General features: G+C 49.0%; 1 protein-coding gene across 3 annotated transcripts in view; it reads left to right on the top strand.

Annotated features, from left to right (window-relative positions):
• MYO1D (myosin ID) overlaps window positions 1-14,750 on the top strand; it is a 72,902-nt gene that overhangs the window by 10,505 nt on the left and 47,647 nt on the right. For 2 of the 3 annotated variants that reach the window (XM_021377699.1, XM_021377701.1), the window contains 12 exons: window positions 5,433-5,641; window positions 6,320-6,413; window positions 7,094-7,259; window positions 7,482-7,535; window positions 8,125-8,220; window positions 8,724-8,840; window positions 9,143-9,346; window positions 9,734-9,879; window positions 9,966-10,080; window positions 10,347-10,517; window positions 13,398-13,468; window positions 14,357-14,431. In XM_021377699.1, coding sequence (XP_021233374.1) covers window positions 5,433-5,641; window positions 6,320-6,413; window positions 7,094-7,259; window positions 7,482-7,535; window positions 8,125-8,220; window positions 8,724-8,840; window positions 9,143-9,346; window positions 9,734-9,879; window positions 9,966-10,080; window positions 10,347-10,517; window positions 13,398-13,468; window positions 14,357-14,431 — 1,518 coding nt within the window. Of the gene's footprint in view, window positions 1-1,308; window positions 1,464-5,432; window positions 5,642-6,319; window positions 6,414-7,093; window positions 7,260-7,481; window positions 7,536-8,124; window positions 8,221-8,723; window positions 8,841-9,142; window positions 9,347-9,733; window positions 9,880-9,965; window positions 10,081-10,346; window positions 10,518-13,397; window positions 13,469-14,356; window positions 14,432-14,750 lie in introns of all 3 variants that reach the window. The other variant, XM_021377700.1, reaches the window with a different exon arrangement.

Genomic DNA, 14,750 nt, shown 5'->3' on the forward strand with positions numbered 1-14,750 from the left:
TCCCCTTCCTTCTCTTCCCCTTCCTTCTCTTCCCCTTCCTTCTCTTCCCCTTCCTTCTCTTCCCCTTCCTTCTCTTCCCCTTCCTTCTCTTCCCCCCAGTGATACAGGGCTGGTGGCACTTAGCCCTGTGCTGTCCCAGGGCCCGTGCTCTCAGCCAGCATGTGGATGACTCGAGGGGTTCTGAGCGCTGCACCCGCACAATGCTGCATTCAGGAGCATCCAGCAGCATCCCTCGGTGCAGCTTTAACAGATGCAGAATATCTCTTTGCCACAGAACAATGGAGCATCTGAGCATCAGCAGCTCGTGGCTCGCTGCAGGGGAACTGTGAAATGCTGCAATTGTACCTTGGCACCCGTGCTTGTGGAACAAGCAGGAGCAGAGGTATCCCCTGCAACCTTTGCTTTGCTGCCGTTTTGTGATGCATTGCAGGATTTTATAGTTCTGTTTGCAACCTTTGAAGGAAAGGTCAGTGTTAGAAGTGCCTTTGCATGGATGCTGCTCCCACAAACCTACGTCACAGAGTTCATGCACCACTGAAGCAGGGCAGCAGTCGGTGCATATCTTCTGCCCTCGCTGCTCCTCGCTGCTCCCACTGAAACGTTCTTCCAAGGTCTTGCTCCCCTGACACAGCACTTTCAGTTTCAAGTCTGTGGTCGCCAGGCTGTGTCCATTTCCCCTCCTCTTTTTTTTGTACAGACATTTGGATTGTTGTTGCTAGCTGGCAAGGTGATGCTCACCTACCAATGTATGCACAGTGACTGCTTCCGCCTTGTGTCCTCCGCAGCGCTTTTATGGCTCTCATGCAGTTGAGTTTGTTCTCTTGGAAGACGCTGCACACCTGTGGTTCATGTCACATGTGATGGGAGCAGATGGAAGAGCCTACCTAACGTGTGTGCTTTCTCTTTGTCACCTTGTTCCCCTCCCCTTTTTCTTTTAATATCCTTGGAGAAATGTTGAGCTGTTGTTTGACAGCTGGTTAGAGATTACAGATCATGCAGTCTGCGTTGCTGTCCCTGTGTCTTCGTTCCTGGTTAGATACAGGATCCTGGGATCATTCGGCCTCGGGGTTGGGCTCGAAGCAGACCCATACAATTATTGCACTGGAATTTCATGGGGTTGAAATCTAACTATTCACGTGGAAAAAAGTGTGTTTTGGTGCTCTCTGCAGAGAAACCAGGAGCAAGCTTCCCCTCTGCCTGCGCTCAGTAGCAGCTTCCCCAGGTGTGGATGGGAGAAGGAGCCCCAGGAGCTGTGTTCTCCCTGGAAGCTTGTCAAAAAATGCCCTTTTCTCGTGTTATCTGCTTCAGGTCTGCTTGTGCCTTCTGCTCTGCTTCTAGCTGTAAGAGGAGAGCGCAGCACTTCCCTGCTGCCGGAGAGACAGCTCATCCCGCCCGCTGACGCACGCAGCAGCGAGGGCTCAGTGACTCCTGTGTTTAGTGGTTTGGCAGTTTCTCAGTGCAAGGTCAGTATTTTAACTTCATACTTAAGGAGAGGGATTTCAGTATTCCATTTCAGCGACTCATTCAGCATTCACTGCCACCAGGTCAGCATCCACCTTCCATTTCCCCCTCCCCTGACCCAACCTTGTGACTTGCAGAGCTGTGACCCGAGGGTCAGCCGTGCTGGGGCTGAGTCTGCTCAGCTTACAGTTGTCTTCCTGAGTGTGGCTTTGCTGGGGACGACGTGGCACTGTTGCTCCCGGTGCACTGTTTTCTTTCAAAAAATGGCAATGTCATGGGTTCTGGAAGTGAAGATTACAGATGAATGGAGTATTCCTCAGCCTGCCCTCCCTGCTCCCTCCCGACAGGAAAGGAGTGGTGCAGAATGCACACTGAATGGCATTTCCTATTTTGTGAACCTGGCAGCATGTAAAAACCAAGTCCATGCGGGACAGCTGCAAGAAAAAAAAATTCACCTGCCCATTAAATAAGCTTAAACTGCAGTTTTTTCTGGATGAAAACATAGCAGACATGCGCAGCGAGCATCGCGGCAGGCTGGGTTTGTTTTCTGAGAGCAAGGAGGTAACGCTGGGCAGTTCCTTGGTCTGTTTTTCAGCTGCAATAAAAATATTTCAGCTCTGCTTCTGCCAGCACAAGCTCTGTTTGTCTGAGCCCTCTTCTGATGAGGGTGACTGGCTGTAATGCAGCTCATGAACAGTTTTCTGAAGGAGCTGGACACATTCTTTCCTGCTTGATATCCAGTTAGGTTTACCTGAGCAAAAGTCTTCAAGCAGCAGTGAACTCTTGGTAGAGAGACCTGGTGTCATGTCAGAAGGGCACACTTGTCTGACTTGCATTTAAATCCAGGTAAATGCAATTTCCCCACCAGAATGCTGCTCCCGGTCCCTCAGCAGCCCCTTGGCTGTGCACGTACATCTCTCCATGAAACAGGCTTTAAGTGACGTCTTCCTGTGTGTGTGCAATGAGAATGGAGTCAAAGCCTGCAGAAATGGAGTGTTACGTGTGTTGGGTGGTAGGAAATAATAGCAAAGAGCTGTCAGTGGGGGGTAACCCAAATCATGAGGGGTTTGTAGCAGGGGAAGGACCTAGGAGTCCTGGTGGCCAATGGTTGACCAACTGTTGGCCATGAGCCAGCAGCGTGCCCTGGTGGCCAGGAAGGCCAAGGAGACCCTGGGGTACATTGCGTAGAGCATGGTCAGCAGCATGAGAGAGGTGATCTCCCCTCTGCTCTGCCCTGGGGAGACCAGGTCTGGAGTATTGTGTTCAGCTCTGGGCTCCCCACTTCCAGGCAGACAGGGATCATCTACAGCACAGGGCTGCAAAGATGGCAGGGACCTGGGGCTGTTCAGCCCGGAGAAGAGAAGGCTGAGAGGGGATCTCATCACTGTTTATAAATATCTGAGGAGCAGAGAAGTTACCAAGTCAATGATTAATTAAGAATTCCCCATGTAATTTGGATGGCGGTGTCTGGTCTCATGGTAGGGTGCCTTTGTTGAACTGTCTGCATTCTGCAGATGTTGTTTTGCAGTATGGGTTCCCAGCCTTGCCAGCTAACTCTTTTCTTTATTTGTACTGAGTGCATTTCAAGTTGCATCATTTCCTCGGTCAGAACAGTTTTATTTTTGACTGGAGTGTTTGTCAGGTGGGAGAAGCCCTAAATGTGAGTGCTCTCTGGTGGCGAAGATTTCTGCTTCAGCTGCGATTTGTGTGGTGTTTTCCAGTGGCAATTAGATGTGAGTGCAGGATGTATGCATGTAGGATGTACACAGCTGAAACCTTTCCCCTTGGCTGCTGGGCTGGTTCTGAGATGCCAGATTAATCAGTGGAAAATTCACTTCTAATGGGGAAATCGCTTCTCCTCGACCTTGCCGTGCAGTAGGATGGGGTTTTGGTGATGTGTACAAATGGGGTCTGACCCTGGAAGCGTCAGCTCCCGGGAGCAGGGCAGCTGTTCCTCTTAACACACACTCTGTGCGTGGCTTTTAATAGCAAAATCCCACTGCTGAGTGGGCGTTGGGGCACCCGGTGAGCCCTTCTGCTCTGCTCTGTGACCTCTCCATGCAGCAGAACCAAAACATGAATGCTGCTCACACCTCGGGCTGCAGGCAGTCACTGTTTGCTTAAGTTTTCACGAGTTCTCCTCGGGCAAAGCAAAGCAAGACTCAGAGCGGAGCAATGCGGTAGGAAAACAGCGGCTGCTGTTCTTGGCCGCTGCAGCCGGCGGATGAAAAGCGGCTTTATCAGCAGCGAGGGGCGGCTCCGGGAGCGTCGGAGCACGGCGCCGGGACAACACCGTGCTGGGAGATGGAGAGGAGGGAGCAGGGAGGTAAACGGGAGTCACTGCGTGACAGCCCCGTATCTCAGAGCCACACTGGTTGAGATGTGCATTGCTGGCCCAGAGGGAGCCTCTCCTCAGGGAATCACGGAGCGGCTTCGGTGGGAGGAGACCTTAAACATCATCTGCTTCCAACCCCGGTGCCATGGGCTGGGTTCGAGTTAGCTCCAGCCCAACACCTGCACTTGGCTGTGCTGAACCTCACAAGGTTCTCGTGCGCCCACTTCTGGAGCCTGTCCTGGTCCCTCTGGATGGCATCCCTTCCTCCTCTTGTACCAGCTGCACCACTCAGCTCGGTGTCCGCAAACTGCTGAGGTGCCCTCGATCCCATCCTCGGTGTCACTGATAAAGGTATTGAAGAGCACCGCTCCTAACACGGAGCCCTGGGGGACAGCACTCGTCACCGCCCAGCTGCACATGGAGCCACTGAGCACAGCGCTGTGGCTGCCAACCCTTCATCCACCAAATAGTGCACCCATCAAACCCATCTGTCTCCAGCTCAGGGATAAGGACGCGGTGCAGGGCCGTGCCAGAGGCCTTGTATGAGTCCAGGTAGCTGACAGCATTTGCCCTCCCTTTGTCCACCAATGCCGTCACTCCCTCCTCCTCCTCCTCCTCCTCCTCCTCCTCCTCTTGCTGCCATGCATCCTCAGGCCATGGGGCTGTGCCATAAGCCTCTGTCACATTGCTTGTGTGTTACCCATCCTTTTTGTCACAGTAGTTTGGGAAGAGCTGCCGTGCTGCGGTTGGTAATGCTAATTGTTATTGCTTTCTCTTTCCTAATACATTTTTGGTAGCTTCCAAGCAGCTTATCTCAGGAATATAAAATATCTTTGCTTTTAAAGTTTTGGGAAGTGCAGACCAGGACTACGGAAACAAAAAGACCTTTTGCAGTTCTTGTGACTTTCCTTGTAAGTACTTTGGGACGAAGCTGGAGCTAGAGGCAACGTGGCTTTGAGAAAGTGGAATGCTGGTTCCTGGATTGCGTTGCTCGAGGTTGTTACACCTGCTACACACGAACAATCCCAAGACGCTGCAGAGAGCTCTCGGGTGAACGGTGGAGAATGTCAGGGCTGTCACCACGTGGGGGTGGTGATAAATTCAGCGGAGCAGTGCTGGAGTTTGTGCTGTGGTCCATGGAGCACATCTCCTGCAGAGGGGTTGTGGTGCCATCTAACGTCGTAAGGCTTAAATACACCACTCGTCTCACGCTCATCCTTGCTTACTGCCAATGATTATAACTTAAATCTCAGAACCTTTTTTTTGTTGGCAAACTGATGGAAACAGAGACACCTGGTGATGCCTAAAGCCAGCCTGAGTGTTCCGGTGAGCCAGAGCTTTGCTGTCCTCAAAGTACAGTCAGTGTTTGTGTGGCAGTAATCTGATCCACTGTGCATCTGTAAGTGCAACAGCAGTAGAGATTTCCTTTGCACTGGGTGAGATTCCGAGCTGCTGGGTCGTGCTCCTTTTTTCCATAGAGAGCTGATGTGCGTGGCCACGCTGGTGGCAACAAGGTGGCCATACTCCATGTTTCACTGCACTAGTTTCAGGACGCTGATGAATTAATGGGCACCCCACTTGGAAAACATGCCAAATTTCTCCTGATCTTTCTCCCTTTTTGCCCCATTCTGGCCAGGTTTGAAAAAGGACGGATCTACACCTTTATTGGAGAAGTGGTGGTTTCCATGAACCCTTACAAGAACCTGAACATCTACGGGCGGGACATGATCGAGCAGTACAAGGGCCGGGAGCTCTACGAGAGGCCTCCCCACCTCTTCGCCATCGCTGACGCTGCCTACAAAGCGATGAAGAGGAGATCGAAGGACACGTGCATTGTGATATCGGGTGAGCTGAAAGCTCTTGGTTGTGCTGAACACTGACCTGATCCAAGAGCTGATGTCGTAGAGTCACAGAACAGCGTGGGTTGGAGGGGACCTTCAAGATCATCCAGGTCCAACCCTCTGCCATGAGCAGGTTTGCCAACCACTGGATCAGCCTCATTAGTTAATGTGTCGGTCATTAGTTAATCTGTGCGTGCAGAAGGTTGAGCAGTGAGAAGTGTCACCCTGGAGAAGGGCTGATTTCTGCCCCTCTGATGACTGTGCTTTGTCCTCTGTTCAAACTGTTTGCGCATCGCGGTGCTGACAGCAGGAGCGGGGTCTGTGCCATGAATGGTCGCTATCTGGATCCTGGCACTTCGCTTCCTTGATGTCCCCAACTCTGAAAAGCTGAGATGTGTGCTGAACAGTGGCCCCTTGTGCTGCGTTTCCCAGCTCTGCTGCTGCCAGTCCTTCTCCTCTAACAATATTCCTTTTGATGCTCTGTGTGCCGACCTGGGAAACCTTACATCACAACTGCACAGCAGCAGGCAGGGTTCTGGCTATGCTTGGAAAATGCACAAATAATCTTTAAAGAACAAAACCAAAAAGCCCCAGTCATCATCCTGGTAGGACTGGGGTGCTGCTCAGTGATGTGCTTTAATTTTTTCCATCTCTTGTCCCTTTTCTGTGTTTATGCCCTCAGGTGAAAGTGGGGCTGGGAAAACAGAGGCCAGCAAGTACATCATGCAGTACATCGCAGCCATCACCAACCCGGGGCAGAGGGCGGAGGTGGAAAGGTAAGGGCTCTGCAGGAAGGGGCCTGGCTTTGTCCCTGGGTCTCTTTATTGATGGTCCACTAATGGCATGCTGATCTTGCAGCATTTTGTTCAGATACAACTTTTCTTCTGGCAGTTTTGCAACATCGATTGCTAATATCCCGTAGAAAAGTGAGGAAGAACTCAAGCCTTCAAACTTTCAAAGTAAGATCAGCATCTCGAAGTCACATTTCCAATGGCAACGTGCCTGAAATATGTGAATGAGAATAGGACATGAAGCACAAGGAGCATTCCTGTGTCCTTTAGGGCTTGCATTCTCCTAATCCGCAGTGTCTGTCTCTCCTAGAGTAAAGGAAATGGCCTGCTGAAACAGATTGAGAACCCGTCCTGAATACTTTTTGTCCCAATTGTTTGCGGAGGAAGTCAAGAAATGGCTTCCAAACCTTGTGTGTGTAAAGGAACTGTTTTGATTGGTGCTGATTGCAGTGGGATCTTTGGCTCCGTTTGCTCAGCTCTAAGGAGCAATACCAGGAGCTCCCAGCTGATCTCCTGTGGGTGTTGCTGATGTTTTACACACCTGCCTCAATTTGTCACCAAGGAGCATCTCTGCTGTTGCTCAAATCTTCTCTGCCAGTTGCTTGCAAAAAAATGCCATGCTTTGGGTACAGAGCTCATCCTGTTCTCTTCTGTCTGTACAAAAGAGTGAAGAACATCCTGCTGAAATCCAACTGTGTGTTGGAGGCCTTCGGCAACGCCAAAACGAACCGCAACGACAATTCCAGCCGCTTCGGGAAATACATGGACATCAACTTTGACTTCAAGGGAGACCCAATCGGGGGTCACATCAACAATTACTTACTAGAAAAGGTGAGCTCAGTTGTCGGCAGTGGTGTGTGCCTTGGAAGGACGGCTCTTTTTGATGAAGGGTTGTGGTTGTGCCTCGCTGGCAGCGTTCAGCATCGCTGTAGTGTGGGGGGGTTGGTTTGGAGGAGTTCTGCCGGTGCTGAGCTGGTGCTTTGGTTCCAGTGGGGCGGTGCTTGGTATCCGTATGCAGAAATACCCACCTGCCGTTCTTCTCTCTCCCTGCAGTCTCGTGTGATCGTGCAGCAGCCAGGAGAGCGGAGCTTTCACTCTTTTTACCAGGTTGGTATCTGTTTGCTGAAACCAAGGGCCTTTTTCCAGGTTTTCCAGACACGATAGGTAAATACGTGGAGCTTTCACACCCTGCGTGTTTTGCAGAGGGTTCCCTTGTTGCATCTTGGGTGCACCTATGTTCTGTAGTGGTGTGAAGAGGGCAGGAGCACGGGAAGGTTTATTTTTTTCCATCTCCAGTCCCATCCTGATACGTCTGCAAACTTGAGAGTAACCAGACAAGCGTGGCAGAACGCTGGACTTTGGCTCACTGTTTTGTTTGTAATAAGCCTAACCCCTCTGTTCTCTCGAGGCTTCATATGGAAGTAATTTTATGACACCAAGTTCGCTTTCTTTATTTCTTTGAGTTCTTTTTAATGTCTTCCACGTTGTACAGCGATTCCCCTGTGCATCCTTTGAGGGAAGTGGTCAGCCTATTACTATAACCTTTAATTTCACGTGGCATGTTTTTATGGTTTTGCTTGGCAAGCAGGTAAATAAATAAAAGAACTTATTTATTGCAAAAAAAAAAAAAAGATTGACTTAGTATGAAAAAATGAAGGATTTCCTTTATTTCGATTCACCTTTCCTTCAAATACAGCTCCTCCAGGGGGGGTCTGACCAGATGCTGCGCTCTCTACATCTGCAGAAGGATGCGTCTGCATACAGCTACATCTCCCCTGGAGCACAGCTCAAGGTGAGTGCCAGGTGACTTGTCTTAAAGCTGTAAATGCGTCTTGAAATGTTTGAATCACCACTGAGCTAGCAGAAGCGGAGAGCGATGTTATGGAAAGGTGGCACTGTTGTGGTGTTTGTAGCTGAGCTCTGGACATAGGACACAATTGCATGTGAGCTCAGTGCTCTCTAGAGGTCCCTTCCAACCCTTACAACTCTGTGGTTCTTGTGCGCACTCCACAAAGCAAGATGTGGGCCAGAAATGTGCTGTCTGCACTGAGCAGTACTCTTGGGGTCTGTGACTGCGCTACTTGTAGCTTCTGTGTTTTATGAGCAGCTTCTGCCCTCCCACAGTAAATTCCACTGGGAAAGCACTGGGATGTGCAGGTGTACAGCGTGGCATTAGGATCAGTCAATCTCAGAGCAATTTCTTGCGTCTGAAAAATAGAGATTACCTCCTTGTTTCCCACGGGCTGCAGAGTCTCTGCTTTCTCACTTCGTGTCCTGAACGTCTCCTTCCCACAGTGTTCCATCAACGACGGTGCTGAGTTCAAGGCTGTTGCTGATGCCATGAAGGTGGTAGGCTTCAAGCAGGAGGAGATTCAGACTGTCTACAAAATCGTGGCAGCCATTCTTCACTTGGTAAAGTTCTCTGCCCGCGGGTCTGAGGCTGCGGTTCAGAATCTTGGGGCGGGGATTAAATTGCCTGAAGTTTGATGTGGTTTTATTTCCACAAGTTCAGCTGAGCTCTGAGCAGGGATTCTTTCCTTTGGGTCAGGCCCTGCTGCTTCCACTGACCGTGGAAGCGTGTGTGTGTGCAGGTCAACCCTTGTAATGTTGTGTGAGATTGTTCTGACTTGAACAGCAGATAAGATATGGGGTCCTCTGTTTTATATTCACAAAAAAATGATTGAGAAATCTGAATTTCTTGCTGCTTCTTGCAGGGGAACTTGAAGTTTTCCGTGGATGGCGATACGCCTCTAATAGAGAACAGCAAGGTTGTGTCCATCATTGCAGACCTGCTGTCAACAAAATCTGAGATGGTGGAGAAGGCTCTTTTGTTCCGGACGGTCGCTACGGGCCGGGATGTCATCGACAAGCAGCACACCGAGCAAGAAGCCACCTATGGCAGAGATGCCTTTGCAAAAGTGAGCTGAAATTCCCTTTCTCTTAATCTGATTTCATGTGACAGTGAAACACGTTGCTTTTGGTTGGATTCCTATGCCTGTGGAAGACATTCACTATTGGGTTGTCTTCATCAATGTGCATTTTTCAGTGCTGTATAGGGCTGAATATTTTGGGAAATAGGATTCTCAACTTCATTAGCAGTTAAATGTGAAGGGTATAGGGTGGAAGAGTAACATTTAGGACTTAGCATGGAAATGAAGTGCTGTCATTTTTTTTGGAAAGGTGGGAGACTGGTAGCAAAAGGAGTAACAATTGTCCTTCCTTTGCTGAGAAATCAAATGGTAAGGGTGCGGAATGGGTCACGTTGTGAAGGTCCTCGATGGTTCTTGGTGTTTGTTTCCTGGCAGGCTATTTATGAGCGCCTCTTCTGTTGGATTGTGACACACATCAATGATGTGATTGAAGTTAAGAACTATGACACGACAGTGCACGGGAAAAACACGGTCATTGGCGTCCTGGATATCTATGGCTTTGAAATATTTGACAATAACAGGTGACACATTGTTAAAGCACAGTGCTGTGCCTTCTCCTTTCCCGTGTGAGAAAACTCAGCGCTTTTTTTTCCTGATGTTTTTGCAGTTTTGAACAATTTTGCATTAATTACTGCAATGAGAAGCTCCAGCAGCTCTTCATTCAGCTGGTTCTGAAGCAGGAGCAGGAGGAGTATCAGCGAGAGGGCATTCCCTGGAAGCACGTGAGTGATTTGGAAGGGGAGAGAGAGGTTGGTGGACCAGCACCACATCTAAGGTTGCTCCTGGAGTAGGCTCCTGTTGAAGTCAGTAGGACATCCACGTCCAGTGGATGCCAGTGGTACTGTCTGGAAATCAGGCTGTGGGAAAAGCTGACCCATGGGTGGTGTGTCCAGTCCTCCCATCAAATGGTGCTGTTCCATCAGTGGGTAACGCTGGTACTCTTGTACTAGCCACATCACAACCACACCTCTTCTTTTGGCTTTTCCAGATCGATTACTTTAACAACCAGGTCATCGTCGACCTGGTGGAGCAGCAGCACAAAGGGATCATTGCCATCCTGGACGACGCCTGCATGAACGTTGGGAAAGTGACGGACGAGATGTTCCTTGAGGCTCTTAACAGCAAGCTGGGGAAGCACGCTCATTTCTCTAGCAGAAAGGTACGCTTCTGCAGCCTTCTTCTCCCTTGTGATGCCTTTTCTATTATTTAGATATAACAGAATAAAGAGAGAGACTTGAAGAGTGACCGAGGTCCAGATCATGACCATAAGGTTCGAAGTTAAATGCGGAAGAGCAGCGCCCAGCTCCAGAAATAGGCCACCCCGGTGCACCCTGTACCCAGCAGAGGGGGCTCGAGGATGTCCAATGCCGGATCGATTTCATTCGGAGCATAAAAGCAGCGTGAGGCTGTGCCTTGACAGATCATGATGTCATTGGCAGCCAATGCAGGCAGCGCTGCGGCTCACGTGGCTTTCCTCCCAGGCTGCCGTAATACGGAGTGACAGGGAATTATTCACACTTCTGCTTTATTGCAGCGCTCTGGGTTGTTTTGTCACTGTCATTGGCTGCAAAGTGTGCTCGTCCCCACTTGTGCCTATGGTCTTCCAGGCCGCTCGGCTGGCTTTGTTTTCGGTGTGAATTAAAAGGCTTCATTCCTCGCTTGGCGGCGTAACGAAAACGTGGTCACCAGCCTGGTTAATTTGAGAATTCACACTGAGTAATCAGATTTCATTTATTTATGAAGTACATTTTAATATATTGATGTCTTTCTGCTGAGAAACGCTGTTGGAAATGCATTATGCAGAATGCTGGCTCCCCCCTTCTCCCTCCCACCGTGTATGATGTTTTATGTAGGTCAGAAATACAGAATTAGCATGGTTGTATAAGAAATGTGCTAAAGACTGCCTCCAGGGAGGCTGAATGCAAACGGTGGCTCTGGCTGTGGCTCGGTTCAGTCAAGGATGGGAAGAACAGAAAATAATCAGTTTTTCTTCCAGATGTGACTTTCCTGAAGTGCCCTTCACAAGTCCTCACAGTGCAGGAAACACGAAATACATGCATGCACGCGTATGTACCCAGTGCAGTGCTCCTCAGCAGGGGGTGGCCTTGTCAGAGCTGTTTGCACTGAGTTGAAGGGAGAGGAGGAATGCTGCTATAAATAATGTTTATGGAGGGCATGATGTATCTTCTTGGCTTGCTAATTTCTCGTTTAAATCAATAGAGCCTTGAAAAAATCGACCCATAAAATTCTCAGCATCGTAATTATTTCTCCCCCTCTCGTGTCTTTGTCCTTCAGGTTATTTAAGACATCTTCCCGGGTGAGCCCTTATCCCATACAGGAGGGCAGTGTGAAATCTGGGCTCTCCAAGCTGTCCTCTTCCAGACTGTATTAACACAAAGGACTTGATTTCACTTCCATAGACTGCAGTAGTTCTGTCCAGGTACCATGAAGCGCAGTGTAGGGCAGAGCTGTTCCTGAACAGTTAAAGGACGCGTGCTGCTGTGTTATGGGAGCAGCTCCCGTCTTTCAGCCTGAGTTAATGCTTCAGTGCTCCCCTGCAGAGCGTGTTGCACTCTGGCTCCATGTGGATAAGCTCTAAGGGGCTGCTGTGCCCTAAATAGTAGTGTCCTAGTTTGCCTACTGCGTGTCTGATCTGCTGTCTGCTTGGTTGTCCTGGTGAAAGCCAAACACGCCGGGAAAAATCCCGGTAAATATTCCCACTGTGAATATTTGTGGCCAAAATTATATTCTTAGAGCAAGGGTCCTTCTCTGAACTGTCCAGTATTTCCAGTATTAGGAAAAACTTCTTCTCAGAAAGGTTAGGGACATGCTGGAGCAGGCTGCCCGGGGCGGTGGTGGGGTCACCATCCCTGGAGGTGTTCAAGAAAAGGGTAAACGTGGCGCTGAGTGACACGGTTAATGGAGCGGGGGCATGGGTTGGTGGCTGGACCTGATGAGCATGGAGGTCATCTCCAACCTTAATGGATCTGAGTGGGAATGGTGGGGATGGGTTGGTGGTTGGACATGGTGATCTTAGTGATCTTTCCAACCTTAACGATTCTGTGGTTCTAGTGCTTGTCTAGGTGCGTATAGCTGCTGTGGTCATACTTCTCAACATCAAAGGTTCATTTTCTCAACATCTTTAAATTCTGATGGCATTTTTTTTTTTTCAATTATCTTGTAATTTCAAAGTGTCAAGTGCAGTGATAGTACATGAATTCCAAAGTCTTCTGTTAGTGGAGAGGTCAGATGAGTGTCAACCTCAGCAAACTGGTTGTGAAGGTGGAGGTTTGAGAAGGTTCGGTGTTGTCCACTTGACTCTTCGAAGATGCTGGGCAGCAGTGAAGGTTGAACACAGAGAACAGAGAGCTACAAAGACTGTTGGGGCCTGGAGCATCTCCCTTGCAGGGAAAGGCTGGAAGCCCTGGGGTTGGACTGGGGGGGCTCCAGAGGTCCCTTCCAGCCCCTACAGGTCTGAGATATGGGACAAACACAGAGCAGTAATGCTCCCAGTCTCCATCCATCTGCAGTCCTCCTGAATTAGGGCTTTGGGTTCTGTTCAATCTGACAAGGAGTTCCACAGCTTAGATCTGGCTCTTTGCTGTTACCCATCTCCCATCTTTCCAGAAGTTGTGCTCCTTTCTCCAGTCTTTCTCAGAAGCTTGAATTCTCACGGAAACCAGTAGGGCCCATAGGACCCACAGCGCCCATAGGAACCCAAGAAGACTGTCAGCTCTATCAATACTATCCAGTGCTATTCTTTTTTTTTTTTCCCAGTGATTTCTGCTGATTATTGCAGCAGGTGTAAAGTTCATTCACGCTCTTTTAATGAGTGCAGTGTTGTGTTGAGCACTTTCTGATATCTCCCACGTTGGTGAGCGTTAACCAAGAAGCTTGCACAGCCGTGTGTGTCCTGTTGGGTTGCAACAGCTGCTCCGTTCCCTTGTGGTTGTGCTCATCCCATACCTCCTCTACTGACCTGGTGGTTTGAGGCGTGTGTCCAGGGGTGACATTTTAACGTGTGTGGAATTTGTTTTAGCTTTGTGCGACCGACAAAACCCTGGAGTTTGATAGAGATTTCCGGATCAAGCACTACGCTGGAGACGTGATGTAAGTTTCTTTCAGTTGTGCCTTCTATTTCTGTCTTAGGTCAGCTTTGATGAGGCAGGGTGCTCTGATTTAGTGCTGCTGGTGTGAAGCTGTTGTACGGAATTAGAGAGTGCAGCAATTGCTTGTCAATTAAATCAATTACATCTTAAGCTGGTTGCTGTATAGAATATGAATTTGGAATTGAAATGGAAAGAGAATGTGAATGGAAAAGCAGCACTTCAGGAAAAAGAAAAACCTAGTGCTGCTGATAGAAGGAGGCTACAGAGAGCTCAGCAAACCTCGGCTAGACATCTGCTGGTGTGATTATGTAACTCTGGCTTGGAATTCTCAAACCAGTGTGAGCTGACTCAAAGACAGAGCGGCGATAAACTACAATAGCAGTGCAGGAAACCTGCCCCACGCAGGCTGGGAAGAGTTCTGTGCATGAAGTCTGCAGAAATGGCTGCAGTGTGTGACAGTACCGTGAGGGATGCACGTGTGTTAGAAACCGTGCGGTAGGAGGCTGTTGTCTGCAGTGTCACTGAAATGATTTCGTGGTTTAGGATGACAAGGAAGGAAGAGAGTTCATAAGGAAATGATTTAGGTGTTTTGGTTCATTGTTTTATCTTTTGCCTTGGGATTAAATTTACTTTTAATTTATAAAGGCAACCATTGTGGTTGTATTGGTTGCCATTCGTTCTGGAGTCTTTGCTGACAGACGTTGCTGATTCCAGAGCATTTTGCCAAGCAGGAAAACTGGCCCGGGTTCTGTATTAGAGGCTGAACTTCCACACTACCAGGGGCTGATGGAAAATTTCCTGAAGGAAAATGGAAATGTGGAAATATCAAAGGCAGAAGTCATGAGTGTAACTCCTGAATTTGGTATTAACTCTGTTTTCCTTTTTGTAGTTACTCAGTCTCTGGATTTATTGACAAAAACAAGGACACTTTATTTCAAGACTTCAAGCGCCTCATGTATAACAGGTAGGAATAAAACCATTAAGGAGGTTAATTTAAATCTGGTCTGTCTGAGTCCCTTTCTGTAGAGTGGGTGCTAGAAGAAACCAGCATTCAACTTCACAAATTGTGTAGGGTTTGTTTGAACCCAACTCATCGTGCAGTCGAGGTCGCTGTGCAGAGATGAACTCTGCGGTGTGACTTGTCGTTAACCAGGTGTGGATGTGCCAGCACTGATCTCTCTTCAGAGAGAAAGAAACTGAGCGGCATTTGGTCAGCAGCAGAGATGTTGGCCCCAGCTGGAAGCCCAAGTTTTGAAAGAGAGATTTGAGATGATGGGAAAAAT

Source organism: Numida meleagris, chromosome 26 (assembly GCF_002078875.1).
Source record: "Numida meleagris isolate 19003 breed g44 Domestic line chromosome 26, NumMel1.0, whole genome shotgun sequence".
In the NCBI taxonomy this organism is placed as follows: Eukaryota; Metazoa; Chordata; class Aves; order Galliformes; family Numididae; genus Numida; species Numida meleagris.